The sequence below is a fragment of the Lepus europaeus genome, chromosome 1 (genome assembly GCF_033115175.1).
Source record: "Lepus europaeus isolate LE1 chromosome 1, mLepTim1.pri, whole genome shotgun sequence".
Taxonomy (NCBI): domain Eukaryota; kingdom Metazoa; phylum Chordata; class Mammalia; order Lagomorpha; family Leporidae; genus Lepus; species Lepus europaeus.
The window spans coordinates 70,028,370-70,053,953 of record NC_084827.1 but is presented as its reverse complement, the minus strand read 5'-3'; the positions used below and the strand labels follow the sequence as shown (position 1 = coordinate 70,053,953).

The 25,584-nt window shown below is 36.6% G+C and overlaps 1 protein-coding gene and 1 pseudogene across 2 annotated transcripts in view; one reads left to right on the top strand and one right to left on the bottom strand.

Annotated features, from left to right (window-relative positions):
* The window catches only part of DPP10 (dipeptidyl peptidase like 10), a 791,529-nt gene extending 766,523 nt beyond the window's left edge, over nt 1-25,006 (top strand). For both annotated transcript variants that reach the window (XM_062199274.1, XM_062199266.1), the window contains 7 exons: nt 7,760-7,954; nt 8,626-8,680; nt 18,141-18,240; nt 18,490-18,548; nt 18,644-18,716; nt 22,529-22,602; nt 24,872-25,006. In XM_062199274.1, coding sequence (XP_062055258.1) covers nt 7,760-7,954; nt 8,626-8,680; nt 18,141-18,240; nt 18,490-18,548; nt 18,644-18,716; nt 22,529-22,602; nt 24,872-25,006 — 691 coding nt within the window. The remainder of the gene's footprint in view (nt 1-7,759; nt 7,955-8,625; nt 8,681-18,140; nt 18,241-18,489; nt 18,549-18,643; nt 18,717-22,528; nt 22,603-24,871) is intronic.
* Nucleotides 12,484-13,038, bottom strand: LOC133765710 (securin-like; annotated as a pseudogene).
* Nucleotides 25,007-25,584: the final 578 nt, after the last annotated feature.

Sequence of the window (25,584 nt, the reverse complement as noted above, 5' to 3'; positions counted from 1 at the left end):
CCATTGGTTCTGTTCTGATATTTTCAGGAGCCCTCTAAGATGTTTATCCTGAGGTTAATTTTGTGTGGATAATACTAACAGTCCATTTTTGGGTTTTAGAGCTGCCTCATTAATATCCATGCTGTTCAGTCTTTCACCCTGTGCACTGAGAAAATTCATTTTCTTGGCTTCCTACAACATAACAATTTGATTTAAAAAACTAGATTCTGTGTTGTCTTCATTACTCTCATGATAGTCATGTTGCAGTTTTGCATCAGGGTATCTATTCATGAGAAAGCGAAATGGGATCAACTTTCCCTTCAAGATAGAGAAACATACCTTTAGTAGATTGTAACTGATCATGGAATGAGGAAAGTGATTCTACAAAAATAGGACAAAATGGAAGATAAATGGGAGGAGGAGGAGGGGGGTGATGTAAGAAGATTCAATCATATTAATGCAAAATAATTCAAAGTCAACATCATCAGTGATCTTAACTTATACTGAACTGACCCACATAATAATGATACATGGAAATGCTGAGGATGTTTTTCTTTAACATCAAACTACAACTCAATCTAGCAGTGCTATGGATCTTAACAATTGAAAAAGAAATTGTACAGTACTCCAATTCTCAGGAATTACACAGACTAAGTACTAGATAAGAAGTCAAAAATACATTTGCTGACAAAAATCCACCCTTTATAAGGAGCTGAGTTGTTGAATATGGTTGCAAGAATTATAAATGCAGAGCTGCTTAGGGGTAGTCAGATGTGGGATCTCTGCTTCTATGAGAAGAGTGAAAAGTAAAAACTTAAGTGCAAAACATTGTCTAGAACTAATATTAATGAGAACCTAATGTGGACCAAGCACTTTGCTAAGGAAAATCTATCTATCTATTGATTGATCAATCAATTGATCTATAGATCCATCATCTCTTTATTTATCCATATAATCTCACTTAATTACTTCCATAACTACACCAGATTGATGACATTGTTGTCATCATAACACAGATAAGCAACCTTAGGCTTAAGCAGAAGAAGTCACATGTCTAAAACTGCTGGGCTTGAGAGTAGATATTTGGCCTAGCACTAGACACCCACATCAGAGTCCAGCTTCAGCTCTCAATTCCGGCTTCCTGCTAACACAAACCCTGTGAGGCAGTGGTGTTTGCTCAGGTAGTTGGTCTCTTGCACATGTGGGAAATGTGGATTGAGTTCTCCACTCACTTCAAGTCTCCTGGCTCAGCTCTGACTGATGCAGGTGTTTTGGAGAGTGAATCAGCAGATAGGAGTGCCTCTCTCTCTCTCTCTCTCTCTCTCTCTCTCTCTCTCCCTCCTCTGTATGTCACTCTGACTCTTACATAATAATTTAATAATACATTAAGTTCACTGGCCCCGGGATCAGCTTAGTTTATTTTGATCACCCATCACCTGTAGCCTTTTCACAGATTGATAGCCTCACTTTGATTAGTGCGGGCAATTTTTCTGAAAGGTTTGATAATGGGCAAGGTATATTTATACAAGTACATGGATGACAGTGATTGAAGATTAATGAAATTTGAGAAAATAATTGCAAAAATATTTTTCTGTGTATTAACCAGGTAGGCTTCATTATATGACTTGAAGGAACAAAATCATAGGAACCAGATCTTAGGTCCTAGGTAGCAGAATAAATAACTTGATCATGTCAAACACTCTCCCGTTTATTAATCAAAAAAAGTCAACCATACATTATTTAGGAAATAAACTGTGGATCAGTAATTTTAGGATTATATTAATAACACCCTTAACATAAGAAGTTGAAAATCTGGAGATGAAAAAATGCTCTGATATGAAAAAATATTATCCCTTACATGATTAGTGAAATAGATGAAAAACATTTTTTCTACCATTCTTCATTTTAGAAAATTCATCCATGAGAAGAAATCTAAGTATACTAAAAAGAGAAATAGAAAGAATTGGTCCAAGAGGCCCTTAGCCAACATATGTGTCTGTATGCACATGTGTGAAAGAGGGCATAGATGTTCACATGCTACAAGTAAAAATCACTGATTGTACATCTCTGCAAAGTAGGTTTCAGAGTAAGGCAAGACAGGTATTCAAGCTACTGTATTCCTTCAAGCTCATGTTATTTTGTGAAATGAATTCTCTCCTGAGGAATGAAATCAGAAGCGTTGACAATTGATTTTCCGTTAGAATTTAGTGTGACGCAGATCTTTGTGAATCATTTTCCTTTGACTTACATCTATTTCTATTCTATTCTTTACTGCATTATATTTAGGAAGAAAAAGTATAATGCCTGGTTCTCAATGATTCTAGCTCTCAACCTGTCACTCATGTAGCAGAGTCAACACATTCTGGACTTAAAAGAACTAAGAAGTGTGATGAGTATAAACCATTCTATCTCCTCCTTCCATGGTGTAATCAGTGGAACACAGCTCTGCATCCAACAGTACATCACTTTTAAAATTCTGCCGGGCAACAGCCCAGTCGTGGCAAGTGTCCTCAGAATAATATATTCCTCTTTCCATTTACTGTAACTAAAACTAAAGGAAGGGCCTTTTAATAATGTACTGCAATGGTGACTTGTGATCTTACCTATTTACTAAATATTATTGAACAATGAAAACAATAAATAAAAATGAAAATGTATAGATTTGCACAAAATATCTCAGATGAGCGGAAACAAAGTACCAAACCCTTTTGTCACCTGAATGTAAATTCAGCTGTCTTTTAAGTTAAATGGCCGGGCTGGCCTTGTGATGTAGTGGGTAAAGCCTTTGCCTACAGTACCAGCATCCCATATGGGTGCCAGTTTGAAACCCAGCTGCTCCATTTCTGATCCAGCTCCCTACTAATGTGCCTGGGAAAGCAGCAGAAGATGGTTCAAGTGTTTGAGCTCCTGCCACCTACATGGGGCACCTAGAAGAAGCCCCTGGCTCCTGCCTTCAGCCTGGTCCAATCCCTAGCTATTGCAGCCATTTGGGGGAGTGAATCAGCGAATGAGAGATCTTTCTGTCTCTCTCTATCTCAGTCTCTCTCTGTGCCTTTCAAGTAATTTTTTTTTTAAAATCTGGAAAAAAAAAACCTAAAAAATGGCACTTTGTGAATCTAATTAAACTCTTTAATTTGATTTTGGTATATATAAAGGATATGTGCTTAGGGCATAAATAGGTGGTCAGTTCTTTTAAAGATCAATTGGATATGCATTATTTTATTCATCTTACTTTCTTTTATGATATGCTCATATGGTGAACTCTTCATTCAAACAAATATTTTTAGTGTTGAAATAGATGAAGATTGTGCCTGTAAGGCCTTAAGTTCTGTAGAAAATTTACACTCTTAATTTGATTCAGCTACATGTGTTAATTTATGGACAAGTTCTATATTACTATGATCTTTCCATTGCTTTAGGCAGATGGAATTATTCTTTTCAAGACAAATTTCAGCAAAGTTGTATGTCCCCGTGCAACCTTGAAACAGCTTCTTATGAGTATCCAAATATGTCTCAGACATGAAAAAAAACAGCAAACTAATATGAAGGAAAACAAGGAAGGTACTCAGAGAAAAACTAAAAGGAAACAAATTAGTTGGAACTCATTCTTTCTGCATAAATTGGCCAATATTCATGTGCATCATAATACCCTTTGAACTGTGGTTTGAGGACTCTTCATAAAGCTCATGGAAAATATGTACTAGGAAAAAATATGAAACAGGTTTATCCTTTAATTCCACTTTCCATGACCTTTTCGAAGTCCTCTCACATATCACTGATGGCAATTTCTGCCACCCAATATATCACTATTATTTAATTCTTCATTGAATAAGAAGTACTTGTTTAGCTTTGTTCACAAAATTTTATGTACAGGGGCCAGCACTCTAGTGTACAAGGTAAAGCTACTGCCTGCAGTGCCGGCATCCCATGTGGGCACTGGATTAGGTCCTGGCTGCTCCACTTGTGGTCTGGCTCTCTGCTGTGGCCTGGGAGGGCAATGGAGGGTGGCCCATGTCCTTGGGCCCCTGTGCCCACATGGGGGGGCCCGGGGGCGGCTTCTGGCTCCTGGCTTCAGATTGGTGCAGCTCAGGCCATTGTGACCATTTGGGGAGTGGACCTGTAGATGGAGGACCTCTCTCTGCCTCTACCTCTGCCTCTCTGTAACTCTGCCTTTCAAATAAATAGATAAATCTTAAAAACAAAACAAAACAAAACAAAAAAACATTATGTACAATTCATATCCACCATTCTCCTGCAAATGCCAGGTTTCTCATTAATAATAATAATGATTAGCCTCATAATTTGTGTTCTTTTAAACACATCATGAAATAGATTTGCCTGCATCATGCAGCAAAAAAAAAGAACACATTAATGTCCACAGGGAAATCCATTCAAAATTAGTGGTTCATGACACATTAATACTATTGTGTTTTGTAACATTAAAATCTTGGTAAGTAAAAGCTGAAGTCTAAAACAGCAGTGTAAGGGGGCAGTGAACCAGGGTGGTACACCGATATCCTATATCACATTATGGGTCTCAGATCTTGACTGCACTCCTGGCTCCTGCTTTCCAGTAATGCACATCTCGGAGGCATCTGGTGATGACTCAAGTGCCTGTTGCCACTGTGGGAGTTACCACTCCTGGTTTCAGCCTGGTCTAGTCCCAACTATTGTGAGCATTTGTGGAGTGAACTAGCAGATGGAACATCTCGTCTTCCATCTGTCTTTTCTACATTTCAAAAAATTAAATAAATACATTCTTTTTAAAGAATGCTGTTTTAAGGAAGAAATCAAGGGAGTGAAGGTTGATATTTTTTGCTCAATGTTGCAACCATGAGTAAGAGATTGAATGTTTTTATTTTGAAAACACTGTAGCCTTTTGCTGATCACAAAATTGAAAAGTGTGGTGTATTTTAAAGCTATATTTTATAATACTTTATTGGCTTGTTATCAAAAATCTGAATTGTTAACATTTTGATTAAACTTAGCTATGATCTCCCAAAATAGCTGGGAACAATCAATGGTCAAATATATGAATTGGGAGATTTTATCTTCTAAATAAGCAACATGTTTTATATTACCTTAGAGCTGCTGCCAGGGTTTTATGCCAGTCTTAAAAGGTAACAACACTTTACTAATTATCTCAAAGTGTCCATTGATTGCACTTTTTAATATATTCTTGTAAGGCTTTAGGAATCACTAGTCCATCTATAAAATGGGAATCTCCCTAACATGTTAGTGCACATAACACACCAATTGTGTTTTATCCACATATATTATCCAGATTAATTTCTACACAATTAATTAAATCTTACCTGGTCGTTCATTATGAAATATGCTAACCATAAACAAACTTGGCTTCAAATAGAATATAAACCAATTTTTATTGTTCTATATATCTAGTAATGTTTATATTGATCATATTTCATAGGTCATTTTCAAAAACATGGTGCCATTTAATGCTGACCAAATGTCTTTAAAGGAGACAGGATGGTATTTTACCATTGTTGTAGACATGAAACCTGAATCTTAGAATTTTAATATATTGCCTCTGTTGTCAGTGGAAATTCAAAACTTGTTATTTTAATGTTGTAAGAGTTGAAGTTAACCTTTGGTACCTTGTCCTCTATGAATCACTACATTTAGAATCAATCTTCAAACTTTAAAATACAATATCATTATGTTAGCTCCAGTCTTTCAAACATCTTTTTTATTTAAATTTCACTTGAGTCTATTTTCATTGAAATGGTCCAGTTCAACAAGTACAAGTTCTGTCCTACATATACCAGAAACTTCCCTAGGCCTAATGATTCACAGTAGTTTTCACTTGTTACACAAGCTGAAACATGGTCACCTAATGAATGAATGAAATAGCAATTGAAGTCTTCATTCTAAACAAGGCAACTAAAATTCCAGGTTAGATCATGTGTTTAAGTGCAGTTCCCAATTACCTGATCTTGAGTTAAGTTTATAAAAACTAAAATGAATTAATTATGCACATACACACCCATTCATAAAAGCTAAGGTGACTAACACTGTGAGACAAGGCAAATCCAAGTTTAAGTCACAAGGTCACCATTAAATAAATGATTTAGGAAGGATTGGAAAGGAGTAGTGATTACATAACTTCCATGGCACCAATCGATTATCTGTAGTATCTGTTGGAAGCTATGGGACAGGCAACTTCTTTCCCAAAAAAAGATTAATTAATTTTAGGCAATGTAAAGTAAATGGGGCAATGACTCTTAACTGCCTACACAACAGAAGGTCTGTGCATTAATTTGCTTAGGGTTGACGTAACAAAATACCACTGACTGTGCAATTTTTTTTTTTTCTCACGGTTCTGCTTGCAGTTCCAAGATAGGGGCCAGCAGGGTTGATTTCTCTCAAAGCCTCTCTCCTTGATTTGTAGATGGGCATTCTCTTACTGCTTCTCTCCACTATCATCCCATCGCACATCCACACCTCTGTAATCTCTGTGTGTCCAGATTTCCTCTTAGGAGAGTCAGATTGCATTAGGGCCTATTCTAATGACCTCCTTTCCCCTCGATTGCCTCTTTAAATGTCTCATCTCCAAATACATTCACATTCTAAGGTACTGAGTGTTATGAAATCAAGACATGGATTTTGGGGAAGCACAATTCATTCCAGAATAAACAAGAATTTGATTGCTGTATGATTTGTACTTTTCCTCTTTTGCTTAGCTTACAAGTTCCACACAGTTTCCGTAATTGCTCAGTTCTATTTCTTGTTGAGAGAGGTTGTTTGCTGTGGTAAATCTTATAAACTAAGAGCTTGTTAATGAGGATCAGTTTGTATATTGATGCTTCAAGGTAAACATTTACAGAAACTCAAAGGTAAGAGAATTTGAAGTGCCAAACTTGAAGACAGAGTAGGCTGGGATTTGTTATATATAACACAACTAGGATTGAATGTTTTGATCTTCAAATCTATCACATGGACACTTCCATTTTTGAAGTGTACCTAGATTTGGAATGTGATAATTTAAGTAATTTTTAAAATTTTCATCCAGATTTTCTGTATTTTGGAAAATGAAATAATAAGTACTGTTTAAATCTGACATTTTAAATTTGTACCACCTTTTTCCTGTGAAGAGAATGTATATTCTTTATAAATTATGTGTCTCTTTTTACATCTAGCTTTCACATTTTTCAAGCATATGTACTTTTGTGTCCTTTTATGTCATTTTTAGTGATGAGAAAGAATTTTTCTGTTTGCTTAAGTTCTTCTGAGTGACAATTCCACAATGAAAAGGAAAAAGGAGTTCAAGAAATATTAATGCAGTATTTCTTTTTGAAGCCAACATTCTTTAGGGTTGTACATTTCCTGTTAAATTATTATGAAGTTTCTGTAATTGATTCCACTGTCTGTAAGACCCTTCAACCCTTGTAAACCATCTGCAAGATAATTCTAAAACACAATGTCTGGAAGAAATCCAGTGAAGATAGACCTGTCTGTCAACTTGACAATTAGAAATGACTATGGAAAGTGCAATGCATTTTTCTTTAGGTTTCTGCTTTTAAATGAATTAAACAAATCTCTACATTGCAGTTTTAAGGCATACTTTCATTTCATTCAGGGAATATCCCATTTAAATTTTACTAAAGAAAATGGTATTTTTTTTACTTTCTGATTTATTGTCAAGAATTTACAAAAATTTCAATGGTTGACATAAGTCATTTCCATAACTTTGGTTAGCCACCATTTTTACCAAATTGTCAATTTTACTTGTTTTGGTCCAATGTCTATATAATTGCAGGGATGAAGAACCTGGAGGCCAGCTGGTTACTGACAAGTTCCACATAGACTGGGATTCTGTACTTGTCGACACAGATAATGTTATTGTAGCAAGATTTGATGGCAGAGGAAGTGGATTTCAGGGCCTGAAAATTCTGCAGGAGATTCATCGGAAGTTAGGTTCAGTGGAAGTAAAGGACCAAATAGCTGCTGTGAAGTAAGTGGTAAACTCCTTTACTGTTTTTTCTATGATATCAAAACCTATGTGTATGACTTATTCTACTACTTATTCTGACTCAGAAGCTGCTGTTTGGGCAATTGAGCAATTTTCTAACTTAATTACATAGCCTCCCACTGTGTTTTCAAGTACCCATCATATTTAGTGCTATAATAAGAAAATTATCAGGTTTTCTCTGGAATAGAATTCACTTTGGATATATGAAAATGGGATAAATATTATATCACCATATTATTTGTTTACAGTCACTAAAAATTTCCATTCTTTCCCTCAGTTAGTTACAATCATAAAAAATTCACTGATGCAGTTACCTCACTAGTATTAAAGAGTACATAAGAAAGCAAGAAGGACTTTTGCATGAGTACATAGAAAAAAGCTAGGATGTTATTAAAAATGTTTATATTGGTTTATTAAGCCTGGAATGGGGCCCAAGATTTTGCCTTCACAAAATGCTCCCAGGAGATATTAAACTACTGGACAATCATTTTGAGTAGCAAGGTTGTGGAATATATGTCCTTTTAACATGAACAGAATCATAATCAGTAGAGAATTTCTAATACTTGAGTTCTTAATGTGTATGTCAAGTACAAATTTCCATGTGCATTTGACTCAAGAATATAGAACTAGATTTTTTTTCTTTCTCATTGCAGATTTCTGCTGAAACAGCCATATATTGATTCCAAAAGATTAAGCATTTTTGGAAAGGTAAGTACTAGAAATGTTGAATTTATTTACTTATCTACATATACATGTTATGTATGTTTTCTATAATACATATATATATATATAATTACATTCTTCAATATACCATCATTTCTCTGTATAATTGTTATATTATGACAGTTGAATTACTGTTATATAATTGGTAATTTGCTAATTAAATACTATTTGCTGAGCATCTAGTTGGTGCTTGATGTCAAGGTATGACAGCAACAGGAAAGGGGAGCCGATTTTTTTTTTCTTCCTCTCTCTAAGAGAGGAAGTGATTAGTCAATTAGGACCACCTTCATGAGTAAGTTTTAATTCAGGTTCAGATGCGGAAATTTTTTTGAAGATTTTTTTTTAAATTTATTTGAAAGGCAGAGTATTAAAGATAAGGAGACACAGAGAAAGTGATTTTCCATCTGCTGGCTCACTCAATAAGTGGTGGCAACAGACAGTTCTGGGCCAGACTAGAGCCAGGAGCCTGGAACTGCTTCTAGGTCTCCCACCCGGATGTCAGGGGCCCAAGTACTTGGGTTATCTTCTGCTTTCCCAGGTGCATTATCAGGGAGCTGGATCAAGAGGAGCATTCATGATTCAAACTGATTCTCATATGTCATGACAGTATCACAGGCAGCAACTTAATACACTGCACCACACAACATGGGCCCCTTGGGAAAGGAACCTATTTTCATGAAGCTCACCTTCAAGAGTAAACAAAGAAATGAAAGGCATCATTTCACATAGTAATAGTTCATGTGAAGAAATTAAAATTGATGGATAATAGGTAATTGCAAGAAGAGCTAATGTTATTTGATTTGATGGCTAGGTCTACACATCTTTGATGAGTTGATTTTTAAGTCAATATTTAAATAGCAAAAGGAAGCTAGTCAACCAGTCTCTTCACACATATTCTCTACAGAAGGAACAACTACTACAGCCTTAAGGAGGACTGACACAGACTGGAAACTGAAGTATGCATAATAATGATTTCTGTGTTCTCCTCAAAATAGTTACATCTCATTGAATAACTGTTATTTGATATTCAACATCATTCTCACAATAGAAACATAGACCTTATATAGATACTTATTAAGCACATATTTTAAACACATTAAAGAGTAATATGCTTTAAGAACAATAAATCAAAAGTAAGAGACCTTGAACTATTTAGGTGTAGAGATGGTGCAGAATCTTGGTGTTCATGGATACAAGCATATTGTATTTTCTGCTAATCATGTGTGGACGTGAAGATCCCTGACATGCAATAACTGGTCATTTTACCAAGGCATGCATTTTAATAGTGCACACTGACAGACATGAACAGATAAAATGTAAGATGGATATAAAATATGAATTAGCACATGTCACCACTGTTCTTTCCCTTCTTCACACACCTGCATGTCTCTACTACATCCTCTTCTTATTGCCAGTGATACTCAGTGGGTCATTAAAAATATTTTTTTTATTTAATGATCCCCTAGTATAAATATTAACAAATAGATCAGTAAAAATTCATCACTAATGTTAAGCATGTTACTTTAAAAATGAAATTGTCTGAGAAAGTGATCATTTCATAACAATGGGAACTCTCTATATGTCATTAGAAGTACATCTTGTGAAATTCTGTCACATGCCTCAGTACTAATGATCCCTAAAGACATTGTACTAGGAGAAATGAGCCCACATGGATGGCAGGGACCCAATTCCTTGAACTGTCACCACCGTCCCACAAGGTGATTTAGCAGGAAGCTGGAATCAGGAGCCAAACAGGGTATGGAATTCTGGCACTTCTGAGATGAGGGCATGTTAATCATTGGTCAATTGCCCATCCACTATTTATACATTTAAAATTTATTTTTTGACTTTATGTACATGTCTCTATCTTTCTTATTTTTTTTCCTCCTTCCATTCATTTGTACTTAGGTTTATTTCATTTGCTTTTATTTCTTTCTCTAAATATAATTTTGTCTTGCTCATTTATATTGTTAATTGTATTAGCAAAATTATACCTCCTTTTATGACTAGAAAATAAGTTGTCTATTCACTTACCTACTGATTAACATATTTATTGTTCTGGGTTTTGCATGTTATGAATAAAATTGGCATAAACATTTGTGTGCATATTTGTGTGTAGATGCATGTTTTCATTTTCCTTTGGTAAATACCTAGGAATAGCAACACTGATTGCGTTCATCCTTATTTTTCCAAAGATTTGCCAAGATCCTTCTAAAACCTATAAGCATTATTTTTCAAAAACTGGAATATGTAAATATTTCAGATGATTTAAGTCCTCATTAGCTTTAGCATTGTCAGCCTTTTTAATGTAAACCATTCTGAGGTGAATAGAAGTATTCATATTTATTTTCATTCCAATTCTCTGATTTGAATAACTGAGCATCTTTCCATGTGATTATTGCCATTCAGATATCCTTTTTGTAACATCAAGTAATTTATTGCTTATGCCAGCTCTGCAACAGACACTGCCATGTCACATTTACTGTCAGAGGACACACATTCTAAGCACAAACCTACATGAATCCTCCATTATTTCATTCTTTGAGATATCATTGACACACCATCAAATCCACCCATATTATCTTGAAATAAAATAAAGTCATTTCATATTGTTCCTCCTTTTTAATGTTATTGTGTCTCATTTTGGTGTATGAACTTTATATGTTTTAGAATCACCCTTTGTAATTTCTAGGAAAATACAATATAGAGATTTTGGTATTAACTCTATGAATCCATAAATTAGCTAGGAAGAACTGATATCTTAGCAATTTTGAGTCTCATATTTTTCAGAAATTCTAATCTCTATTATTTTGTGTCTACAGTTTCTTGAAGAAGTGTATAGCTACGGATATCTTTCTATTAATTATGTTAAGGTTGCTGTATTGTCTTTGATTGCTTTCATCAATTTTGGAAAATTATCATCTATTATAAGAAGCATAGCTATTTTTTGGTCTGAAGTTGGCAGGCATACAGGTTAAAATCAATTAGGTTTGTGAGCTGGAAGACCAAGCCTTCGCCACGCCCCTGTGTGACCTCATGCCCCTACCTGGCCACACCTGGGTGACCACCAGCCAATCAGGTTAATTAACCACTCCCTTTTGGAAGTGGGTTAAAAGCCTGGGACATGTCCCTCTCTTCTTCGCCCTGGCCTCTTGCCAGGAGGGGGCTTGCTGTAGCCCTGCGCCCTAGGCTTCCTGGCTTAGATGCTCCTTCACATGGCTGGTTCCTGGTGCTCAGTATGAACCCAGATTTACCTTTTTTTCTCTAAATAAGGTTCTCACTCTCCTATGCATCTTTCGCACTAAATAAAAGCCTGAAATGTACCATGCTGCCTCATTTATTAATGCCGGTATTTAGAATTCTTCTCTAGATATTAGGCAAGAACCCTATCAGGCTTATTAATATTGGGGACTTATTAATAAGCAAATGGTGATATTGTATGGCACCCCAAATTCCGCTAACATATGTGGGATCCCAGATGGGGCTTCTGGGGAAACTTTAATGGGCCAAATTTTCGTTTATATTTTAGGGGGTCATCTCTGATATCAGGTCCACTAAATGAAATCTTAAAAAAATTGTTAACATTTTATAAATCAAGTGATGATTTCTGATAATTGAAATAACTAAGCAATTGAATGAACAGAAAAACCAAATCACTGTGAAACTGATAATGTCTACACAATTGAAATGGAACAGTCTACAGCGATTATAGATTATTTTTAATGTACATTAGAGAAAGGCTTTATGAACGAACACAAACACACACAAACTAAAAAGCAGTAAGAAATTTAAATATCCATGTCACAACACACAGGTAACACTTCAACATCCAGAGGCAGAAGAATGCTTGAAGGAGATGGGGGCAGATCAGATTCCCACGGTGGAGAAGCCATCTTCACAGGGGAAGGGACCCAGCTGTAACAGCTTCTCAGGTTCTCTCTCCTTATCTAGGATCATGAGTGGCAGTCAAAACTTTCAACATCTAGAGGGTGGAAGGGGAAGAATTTCCCTATTCCTGGATTAGTGTCATCTGAGACGAGAACAGAATGTTTTGCTTTAACATTCTTCTCAGTCATCTTTTAGCAACACTCGACTGTTTTTGTTTGAAGGTTCCATTCATCTTCACTGACTTTGTGCAGCTCTGTTGACACTTTCCAAAGCTTTTTCAGCAGGGTTAGGTAAGGCTGGTGGTGCATGAAACATTTTGCTGACAAGTGACACTGAAACCTGCGATCTCCCATCTAAGGATTGGAAGGCCAAGACCCCAGCTTCCACCCATCCTTAGGAGCCACATGGGTGCCAGATTCTTCATATTCCTTATCAAGAAAGATCAGAGTGGCCATTCTGGATTATCCCAAGTCTCTAATATTGGATGTTTCCGATCACATGAAAAATAGCTCCAATTGAGTATAGTGTCAATATGTGGATCCCTGGTTTTTGACTCTAACTGATAAGTTATTTTGAATATTAAAACCACCATCTTTTTTTGCAGCTAAGTCTTACATCACATCCTTGCTCTCTTCAATAACATATTTTCCAAAAATTATTTTGTATTTTTTTTGCATCCAGTGAATAAATATAAAATGGTTGAGAGGAAAGTATGCAATAGAAATTTCATTTGTTCTAATTCACTCTAGTGTTGATTTTCTTTTAAAAGTAGATTTCTCTGAAATTAACCAAATTAAAGCAGCATTTGAATTTGCTAAGTAATACAGAAAGAATTTTATTCAACAGTTTTCACTATCATTAAGTTTAGCAAATACTTAGATTCATTAAATCTCGAATGTTCGTGATGAAAAAAAGCAGTAAAATACAACCCTTGTGCAGCATCAGTAGAAGCACATGGCGAGGTGGATGTGGTGCCCACTCTCCAGATTCTGATTAAATTGCTTAGTGGGTGGGGGGAGCTTGATATTTATTTGTGAAGCTCTGCTACTCTAGGGAATGCTAGCAGGAGAAAGAAGATATTTCTAGTAGTTACCTTTAAGATTATGCTGAAGAATTTGTTATTCAAAATGTGGGCCAGAAAGAACAGGTATCTCCCAAGAGTTTGTTAAAAATGCAAAATTTTACACTCTAGATCTACTAAGTCAGAATCTTCATGTTAACATTCTCAAGCATTTTTCTTTTAAATTTTATTGTGTTATATGATACATATGGTACACGGGAATGTAGCAAATTAGCACAGCCATCATCTCACAAAGTTATTATATTTTTTATTTTAAAAATGTATGTTTGTCAGGGCTGATGTGATGTACTGGGTTAAGCTGCTGCCTGCAGTGCCAGCATCCCATATGGGTGCTGGTTCAAGTTCCAGCTGCTCCACATCCATTCCAGCTCCCTGCTAATGTGCCTGGGAGAGCAGAGGAAGATGGCCCAAGTGCATGGGCCCCCACACCCATGTGGGAGACCCTGCGTGAAGTATGCAGGCATACAGGTTAAAATCAATTAGGTTTGTGAGCTGGAAGACCACATATTTGCCACGCCCCTGTATGACCTCACACCCTACCTGATACCTCGCCACACCCAGTGTGACCTCATGCCCCTACCTGGCCACACCTGGGTGACCACCAGCCAATCAGGTTAATTAACCACTCCCCTTTGGAAGTGGCTTAAAAACCTGGGACATGGTGTGTCCCTTTCTCTCTTCTTCACCCTGGCCTCTTGCCAGGAGGGCGCAGGCTGTAGCTTCCTGGCCTAGATGCTCCTCCCAGTGGCTGGTTCCTGGTGCTCAGTATGAACCCAGATTTACCTCTCTCTCTTGAATAAAGCTCTCACTCTCCTATGCATCTTTTGCACTAAATAAAAGCCCAAAATGTACCATGCTGCCTCGTTTATTGATGTCGGTATTTATAATTCTTCTCTAGATATTGGGCAAGAACCCTATCAGGCTTATTAATATTGGGGACTTATTAATAAGCATATGGTGATATCGTATGGCACCCCAAATTCTGGTAGCATATGTGGCATCCCGGATGGGGCTTCTGGGGGACTTTAAAGAGCCAGATTTTTGTATATATTTTACGGAATCATCACCAATCTCAAGAGGAATCTCTGGGCTCCTTCCTTAGCCTGGCCCAGCCTTGCCCATTGTGGCCATTTGGGGAGTGAACCAACAGATCAAAGATCTCTCTTTTTGTGTGACTTTGCCTTACAAATAAATAAAACCCTTTTCAAAAATACATAAAAATGTCTCTGTCAAGAGCATCTAAAATCTCTTTGGCACTTGCATTTATTTCTGTGCTCTATTTTCCACTGGTGGATGCTTCTGTAGTTATGCCTATGAAAGAATGTTTAAGTTAAGGAGCATGGGAAAAGGATCTTCCCCTCTTTGGCAACTAGTATTCTTTCTTCCAGAGATAATCAGGCTCTGAAAAACATGAAAGGTGAGGCTAAACACTAATAATTTAGGCTATTTAAATATAATAGCCAATTCTGTAGATTGAAATGTTCATGATTTGAATTTCTCAAGGTAGTCAGGTTGTGTAAACAACCAGATCATAATCGCTGTCCATCATGGAACCGGAACCAGAAGTTTCATGGCTCCACTGAGAGGCACAATGCTTTCGTCACGTTAGGAATAGTCACTCTGATCTCATCTCTGTGAACTAGCAAGAATACACCAGAAATGCTCCCTCTAGACGCAGAACTTAAAGGGCTTTCCCCACTTTCTCTTATAATAGCTATTTACTTTCTTGTCCTGAGTGACTTTTTTGTTTAGGTATGCTACTACACTTAAGGTTGCTCCATTTCTGCATTTCCTGGCCTAAGCTCTTTGTCTCTCTCAAGAAAACTGAACAAAGGCACTTTGTGTGTGCTCAGATCTATAAAGGTATTTTCTTTCCTTCAGTTCCTAACTGTTGGAGAGGCTTCACTCAAGCTCCTAAGTACTGGCAAAATATTCCAGAACCAGAATAACATATATTATCTCAAGCACTCCAAGAATTTCTGAACTGCATTGGGTGATTCAAGTATGGATTTTTAAATAATATTCCTTATCATCAAGTTTTCATTACTATAACAAAGTATTCTAGCAGGCTACTTTATATAGAAAGGAAACTTATTTAGCTCACAGTTTTGGAGCTTAGAAATCCAAACTAATGGCTCAGTCTCTGACAGGACACACATTTTGGTTGTATGCTTGTCTGTGTTTGTATCTGTTCCCTGTCCTTTTTCTTATAAAGTCACCAGGGTGCCACCATAATGACCTAATATAAACCAAATCACTTTCCAAAGGTCCTGCCTGGAAATACCATGGTCAGATTAATTTGCCACACCATTTATACCATTAACATAAGCATAGCATGCTGTAAGTAAACATAAGGAAATTCTGTATATATCACTTCAGGAATTAAGTGAAAATGTCAGATTTCAAACTGCACCACACTTGAGTCATCTAAAAATCTTTCAAAAGCAAACCTCATGAAGAACAGACCACAACAGAATTTCTGGAGTTAAGAACTGAATGTCAGTATTTATTTATTTTTTTTTTGACAGGCAGAGTTAGACAGTGAGGAAGAGAAACAGAGAGAGAGTTATAGACAGTGAGAGAGAGACAGAGAGAAAGGTCTCTCTTCTGTTGGTTCACCCCCCCCAAATGGCCACCACGGCCGGCACGCTGCGCCGATCCAAAGCCAGGAGCCAGGTGCTTCTCCTGGTCTCCCATGTGGGGACCAAGCGCTTGGACCATCCTCCACTGCCTCCCCAGGCCACAGCAGAGAGCTGGACTGGAAGAGGAGCAACCGGGACAGAACCGGCACCCCAACCAGGACTAGAACCCAGAGTGCCGGCGCAGCACCGAATGTCAGTATTTTTTAACACTTCCCAATGTCCACTTTTAAAATCTAGGAACATAAAGAACATTGTCTGGAGCATAGCTAAAATTAATTTCTAAAATTGATAACATTTCACATCATTCACTTAGCATTTATATAGTTGTTACAGTCTTCTCTGGAACATTATTGATCATATTATGTACTATGAAATAAAACTTAACATGTATTTTGAGGATTTATTGCTAAATTATCCCACACATTTCAATATTTCAAAACTTAATTTAATCAGTCACCCAGCACATCTAACAAGCGACATTATCCATTTAATTCCCTGTCCTCCCAATATTTAGCTGTGAAATGTAGAGAAGGACACATAACTGTCTTATCCAATCTTTAAGAGTTCTTTGCTGGGATTCTCTGCAACAGAAGATACAGTAATAAAAGAAAAAAAAATGAACACAATTTTAGGAACATGTATAGCTCCTCCGTCCATGAGTGATTATACAGAGAAATGACTACATGTCTAAAGTATATCTGGCCGGTGCCACGGCTCACTAGGCTAATCCTCTGCTAGTGGTGCTGGCACTCCGGGTTCTAGTCCTGGTTGGGGTGCCGGTTCTGTCCCAGTTGCTCCTCTTCCAGTCCAGCTCTCTGCTGTGGTCCAGGAAGGCAGTGGAGGATGGCCCAAGTGCTTGGGCCCTGCACCTGCATGGGAGACCAGGAGGAAGCACCTGGCTCCTGGCTTTGGATTGGCGCAGTGCGCCAGCCGTGGTGGCCATTTGGGGGTGGTGAACCAATGGAAGGGAGACCTTTCTCTCTGTCTCTCTCTCACTGTCTAACTCTGCCTGTCAAGAAAAAATAAATATATAAATCAAGTATATCACATCGTTGTTTAGAATAGAGGTTTACATATCATCTTCTCTAAAACACAGAAGAAGAGTATGGGGAAGTATAGTTATTTTGAAGTTTTCAGGAAAGCATAACAGACAAGGTTGAGATTTATCCTGCAGAAGTATGCCCAGGTCTTCTCCACTGAAGAGTGATGGTGACTTGTAGATCCTTCTCTTCCATTTGCAGAGAGAAACATCCTTACAGATGGAGAGTTCCCTTAGGGAGCTAGTTTTTTCTCACAGCCTTGTCTTAAGAACTTTCTGTTTGTGCACTTTCTCAAAATATCCAGCTCAAAAATCTTACGGCCATCAGGAATTTAAAGCAGAATCTATATTTGTGATGACATATTTTAAATATTTTATTCTCTTTTCCAAATTCTATAGCACCATCATCATTTAAGTATTTTATTTAAAGCATGTCTCTATGAAAGTTTCTTAAGATGACATGTTTTAATAAATAATTTATTTCCCAAGCTTCAATTTATTTGAATCAAAAATGAAATTGAAGCAGCTTCCAAATGTACAGTATGAAATCATGCGGCAAATATTTGACATTTGTAAATATATAATTCAGTTTGTGTTTTACTTACTGTTATTGAAAGAATACATTGTATTAAAAATATAAACAACCATTCATATTCTTTGCGTGCACAATATGATTTCAGTACATTCTTTTCAAATTGTGATGTAATGAGATATTTTGGCATGTGCATCATCAAATAGTGATCAAAAGCTAATAGTGTCTCATGGAATGTTGTATTCTTTTTTCTTTTTGGCCAGGGGTATGGTGGCTACATTGCATCAATGATCTTAAAATCTGATGAGAAGCTTTTTAAATGTGGATCAGTGGTTGCACCCATCACAGATTTGAAATTGTATGGTGAGTATTTCTTAGACTAACATGAATAATATATTGAGTGGTAAGAAACAAAATTCTAATGCAGAAAAGCTCAACGGAGCTCAACAATCTTGTGTTTTTATTGCCTATTTTTGAGTTGCTTAGCACTTCCTTGATTCAGTTGATTTTACCACAGAATGTCAATTAAAAGCAAAATGTTGACATTAAATAATTAAATATGCTAGCCAAGGTTTTTATTTAATTCTTAAATTTCTGTTTCCTGGGGCACAGCTTCAGCTTTCTCTGAAAGATACCTTGGTTTGCCATCTAAGGAAGAAAGCATGTACCAGGTAGCTAATTTAAAAATAACAAAAAATTCCAAAAAATATTGTTCAGATTACTTTGATAGATGTGTACATACAGATATTTGTGTTTTCTTTTATAGGCAACGAGTGTGCTACACAATATTCATGGTTTGAAAGAGGAAAATATATTAATAATACATGGAACTGCTGACAGTGAGTATTATGTTTTCTGCTATTCTTTTATGCATTTGAACCAATTTCAAAGGGATACATCTGAGGACTTGCTTACAGGTATCCTGGTAAATCCTGTGAGGAAGAGAGTAGAGTGACACACGGAATCAGAGGCATGGCAGGAAGTGGGAAGAAGGAATTCAGGGCTAAGCAGAGAGGGGATAATTCTCGGATGGACGCACTGTCTGGTAAAACCTCCAGTGAGGGTGTGAATATTCTCTGTGTGCTATTGAACACAGTACTGACCACCTGTAGCCAGGTATAGTATAACAGAGGAACTAAACATTTGGTTTTATTTAATTTCAATTAATTTTGAATTTAAATGGCTGTATGTGCTAGGAACTATGCTACAGTGCCATTCAGCACACCTCGAAAGAACCAACCCAGAATGCAGAAGCCCAAACACAGGTGCAACCACAGCGATGGAACTCTGGTTAGATTCTACGATCCAATTAAGTAAAAACATTCCTAAACACTGTTTAGGAAACACTTTAAAAAGGCCATCTCATATAATCTCTTATTTTCTCATCACTTCAAACTTGAGAGATAGATTTGTCTGACATTAGTAGTGTTAAATAATATCATTTAAGGCTCACATGAAATTTTTAGGACTCAAAGAACTTACATATTTTTAATTCCAAATGATACCTTATAAGCAGAGAAGGATGAGCATTTAAAGTCACATTCATGGGCAAGAAAAATCAGTTTTAAGAAACAAAATGTATCCAATGTGCTTGCAAGTGAGACAAGATAGTCTTAAATCACTGTTCCCTAAACGTTAAACTTCTTTGAGGTTGCTGTCTACCTTGTTGTCTCTCAGTTTGTTGTCCCATTTTACAGAGAAAGACAATACAAAGTCTTCTAGTAATAAGCATACCATCTCTTCAACTTAAATTCCAAGTACCTCAAGCTGTGGTAAAATCAGAGCTTACATCAATACTGGTTAATTTATGAGATCACACAATTTATTAAAAAATGAATATTATAAAAATATTTATAGATTTCAAAATATTGCAGCAAAATAGCATTTTTAATTCCATTTACACAACATTTTAAGTACACTTGTGTGTATATTATATATATTTAATTTTTAAAAAAGAAAAAAAAGAAAAACAAATAGAAGGAAATGTTTATATATATCAGTTTTGTTTTTTTTTTAAATAGAGTGTTTTGCCAAGCTATGTTTTAAATCTTTTTGAACAAATTGTTAAGAATGGTCTACTACTGGGGCAAGTGCTGTGGCACACTGGGCCAAGCCTCCACCTTTCGTGCTTGCATCTCCTATGGGCGCCAGTTCTAGTCCTGGTTGCCCCTCTTCAGACCCAGCTCTCTACAATGGCTTGGGGAAGCAGTAGAAAATGGTAAAATGGCACAAGTACTTGGGCCCCTGCACCCATGTGGGACACCCAGAGGCTGCTTCTGGCTCCTGGCTTCAGATCAGCCCAGCTCTAGCCATTATAGTTTTTTGGGGAGTGAACCAGCAGATCAAAGACCTTCTTCTCTGTGTCTCCCTCTCTCCATCTGTAACTCTGCCTCTTAAATAAATAAATAGATGAAATCTTAAAAAAGGAATGCCATACCACTATCTTTAATGATCTTTGAGTATTTTAAAATGTACTATAAATACATGAAGTTGCCATGTTTTATTTGATTGATGTTTAAAGCCATTGCCTATATTCCTGCTGAACTATGGCCTTTTTACTTTTAATTTGTTGAAGTCTTTATCTGGTAGAGCATTTAAACCTTGGACTGTAATGTAAATTAAAATACGTTTATCTCAAAATAATAATAAAAAATTTAAATGACCTGATACAAGTGATTGGTGAAATGTTATGAAAGAGAGCATAAAATTTTGAGGGATATTAAAATTTTACATTAAAGTGTCAAGGCCTTACATATAGGTCAACAGTAGTAATAATGACTAATTATTACTAAGTGCTAACTGTATGTCAAACAGTGTGCTACAAGCTTTTGATATTAACTTGTTCTTGGCAAAAATGTTGTACAGTATGTATTTTCACTCTTCTTATTTAATAGATGGTTAAATAAATATTAGGAAGTTATATAATTTGCTAAAAAGCACAATCAATTGATTAGAAGAAAGGAGATTGGAATTCAGGTACTGAGTTTCTATGATCTGAATTCTCAATTGAATGAGCAAATATATTCCACCTTAAGTTATTTCCCATTCAACCTCACTCTGGAATATATTAGTATCATTTTAAATTTCTCACGTTGTAGCTATTAAAATGAATCATGCTGTTCCTGTCTGTCTCACTCCGTCACGGGTCTTATGATTCTGCAAGCAGATGAAATGAAAACTGAAGTTCAACCCATCACTGCCGAGGAAACACCTGCACATGCCTGGAGACCCACATGATAGCACAGCCATGCTCACACAGACACTCACAAACCACACAACCCCAGGAGCCTGCTAGGTTTTAGATTTACAGGTACTCCTGGAAAATACTACTGCTGTCAACATTTTCTTCAAAAATTATGAGCAAATGAGTCCTCTCAGCTAATCAGACCTTGAATGTCCATGTTTAGTTACAGGAGGAGGACAAAGGGAAAATTTCAACTGGTTTTATACTAGAAACTAACAGGAAAAAAATGTGACTGGAAAATGTATTTGTACATTTACCTTTGATCTGTATCCATACAGAGAAATGATGGAATCTTTTCCATGTGTCTTTCTTACAATAAGCATATGAGCTGTGTAAGCTTCATTTTACCTTGTTCTTCTCCCCTGTTTTTTAACATGTCTTATAGTTTACAGCTACACAGCAATTTGTATTTATTTAGAATTGACATGATGATTTTCCCATGAAGTACAATAGCAAGATTTTGAAAAAGATCTTGTGACTATTTGTAGAAGTTCTCTCCTTTTTAAAAAGACTTCATTTATTTATTTTAGAGGTAGAATTACAGACACAGAAAGGGTCCTCCATCCACTCTTTTATTTTTAGAAGTTTAAAATAAATCATTTATCCTCCACTGTATAAAATGATTACTCAGCATCATAGAATTAAAGCATTGAAAAAGCTTAAAATATTGATAAGAATGGAAAAACAGCTAAAAGTTAGCTTTGTTAGCTTAAAAATTATTTACAGAAATTCTAAGATATTCAGACTGCAGGAATGAGTTTCCCAGACATCACATAAGCTAGTTGCTGCACACACAGTGTTGACTGACTTGTCCAAGTCTTCAAACATATGACTGCTGAGCTATGTGTTTCACAGTTTTAGACCTTAGGCTTCACAAAAGAAAGATAGATGGAAACAGGAATAACTGATTTTTCTGCATTGAATAATGAGATGTATAGTATAGTTTCTCAACATATGATATTCTTTTCTAATTTAAAATAGCAAAGCAGAATGCCAGTATCTAACTGGGATATAATTTTAGGGTATCTAATCCTAAAAACAAATATAGCTGTTTTGCTGTATTAATACCAGGTAAGACATTTACAATGTCAGTTTTTTATAAGGTGAAATACGTGAACAATTAGAAATAGTAAATAATACCCAATAAATAAGCCTAAATACTACCCTGTACAGTTAGTAGGCTTACTTATAGCTCCCTTGTTGGTTTATTTAGTTTTTATGGGAAGCTCAAAGTTTTACTGTTTTATCTAACAACTTTTGATTAAAGTCAGTTATTCATCTTTTAAATGTGTAATGGCTATAAAATAAAATACTTGATATGTTTGAAAAAATAATTCTGAAAAGTGCTGGTAGTGATCAGTATTTTGTTTCAAATATGTTATTTATTTATTTATTTATTTTTTGCAGCAAAAGTTCATTTCCAGCATTCAGCAGAGTTAATCAAGCACCTAATAAAAGCTGGAGTGAATTATACTATGCAGGTGAGCCACTTTCCAGGTGAATGTATTTTCCCACTTTTGTTTTTCACTTGTGAGATACACAATATAATTCTATTAATCTATCATTTATATTTTTCTTTACCATATTCCCTAGATTGTGTTATTTGTTCCTAATTACACCAGTGCTTTACAAGTGAAGTGCATGTACCCTTTCAAATATGTCCTTTCCTCCTCAGACTTGAATTTTATCATTAACATTGAATTTCCTATTTTCATTCTTGTCTCATCTTCCTCCACATTATACCACTCTTTTCATAACTAATGTGAAAAAGGAAGTGATGAGGGAAAATTTTACAAGAAAAAAAAGAGAGGCTATACTATCCTTGACATTACCATTTACATATACATATTCACATAGTTAATAATTACGTATCAACAACTTACTTTACAGTGGATGGGCAACAAGACATTGTTGCTAGATGGGCAACAAGACATGTTTTATGCTGTCACAAAAATGTCAGTCTGATGGTGGAGCCATGGAAAAATAATAATTCTAATTTATCAGCATCAGAGGAACAAATAATAGTTTGACTTGTGCAAAACACAAAATACTGGGGTTAGGATTATGGAAGATGTAGATGAAGAGAGCAACAGATGATGTGTCCCACCCAAGCAATGTTACGGAAAATGGGACATTCCTAGGAGAACAATGAGACACAATTAAAAGACACAGAACTTGTTTGGTTAACATTTGTATTTTTGCTTATATTTTTATGTATATTTTAGAAGAATCCCTTTTCTGGAAAGGGTATAGTGAATGTAAAATAGTGGACCCCAAAATGTTAAAGGGCAAGGAACACTATCCGGCTCTATCGCAAAACGGGAGAGACTGAACTCAACTTTGTTGAAACAAAGAGATGAAAGATTTAAGTACTGAAGCAGGAGGAAGTATGAGACAGCTCTATTTACTAATTGGTCACACCCAATGGGAAAGTAAGTTGTGTTGTATCCTCATGACAGGAAGTAGTATTAGAACTTGGATCAACAGTGGGTTAATGCCCAGGCTTTAGGCACAGGCATCCCATATGGGCAACACTTCAAGTCCCAGCTGCTCCACTTCCAATCCAGCTCTCTGCTATGGCCTGGGAAAGCAGTAGAAGATGGCCCAAGACCTTGGGCCCCTGCACCCATGTGGGAGACCTGGAAGAAGCTCCTGGCTCCTCTGGATCAGCACAGTTCTGGTTGTTATGGCCAATAGGGGAGTGAACCATTAGATGGAAGACCTTTTTCTCTCTGTCTGCCTCTCCTCTCTCTGTGTAACTCTGACTCTCAAATAAATAAATAATTTTTTAAAAAAATTAAAAATTAAAAGTTTCTTAAATAAAAAAGAACTTAGATCAAGGCTCCTGTCTTTCCACAGAGCCTAGGAAACTGCAGTGCTACCTTCTTTTTTTTATTATTTTTATTTTTATTTTTGACAGGCAGAGTAGACAGTGAGAGAAAGAGACAGAGAGAAAGGTCTTCCTTTTGCCATTGGTTCACCCTCCAATGGCCGCCGTGGTAGGCGTGCTGCGGCCGGCGCACCGCGCTGATCCGATGGCAGGAGCCAGGTGCTTCTCCTGGTCTCCCATGCGGGTGCAGGGCCCAAAGACTTGGGCCATCCTCCACTGCACTCCCTGGCCACAGCAGAGAGCTGGCCTGGAAGAGGGGCAACCGGGACAGGATCGGTGCCCCGACCGGGACTAGAACCCAGTGTGCCGGCACCTCAAGGTGGAGGATTAGCCTAGTGAGCCACAGCGCCGGCCATGCAGTGCTACCTTCTTACATGATTCCATGGCAGTGAGATGGTTCCTTCGCCCATTAGCATTCCATGTTCGGAACAAGAGGTTGGAAGAAGGTTTACATAAGTTTAAAAAGGTAGAAAGACCATACAAAATGGCAAGTTTTATAAATTAAATACTACAAGGAAGGGGAAATCACCATCTCATGATCAGGAAGTAAAGCGATCTAAAACTAACCAGCTAGAGGAAAAATGTCAAGTTCATCTTAGTCAACATGAGCATGGAAATGTCTGCTTTGTTTTGCCCAATAAATCTTAATTTAACTACCAAATATGTTTTCCTTCAAATCTAGATTGTTATGATTATAATGTTTGAAAATTTTAGCAGAAAGAACTGAGACTTGAACTAGGTGAGATTTTGTATAGGTAGTATTTTCCAACATTCCTAGGCCATCAGGGCTAAAAGAGTGAATGCTGAGAGAAAGTAGCAGCTTTGGTAACTCGAAATCTTCTTTCCTCACATTATCTCAGGTCTACCCAGATGAAGGTTACAACGTATCTGAGAAAAGCAAGTATCATCTGTACAGCACAATCCTCAGATTCTTCAGTGATTGTTTAAAGGAAGAACTATCCGTGTTACCACAGGAACCAGAAGAAGATGAATAATGGACCCTATTTATACAGAACTGAAGGGGATATTGAGGCTCAATGAAACCTAAACAAGGGAATGTCATAATGTAGATGCTCCAGAATTTCAATGGCAGCTTAAGGAGATGACACTGGAACAGCACACTCAGAGACAATGAACTAGAATTTGAATATGGAAGTCCAAGTCTACTGTGTTACCAAGGGTGCAGAACCTGTTTCTTTGTATAAGGAAGGTCTAAGGGTTGGTTTCCTGGGAGAAATTAGTTTTACATTAAAATAGCAGTAGTGCATGTTTTATTCTGTTTTCCCCATTTGTTCTGTAACTAGTTGCTCTCATTTTAATTTCAATAGCCACCATCACCTTTGCATATGATGCACAACTTATCATCATTACTACAGTCCCTGATCTTGATGGCTGAGCTGCAATCTAACACTTTACTGTACCTTTACAATAAGTGCAATTCTTTCATTGTCTATTATTATGCTTAAGAAAATATTCAGTTAATAAAGCAGAATATTTTATGTAATTTCTGTTTTTAAAAAGGCATTATTAAATGAGTCAAAGGACATGTAGAAATATGGATTTCAGCACCTTC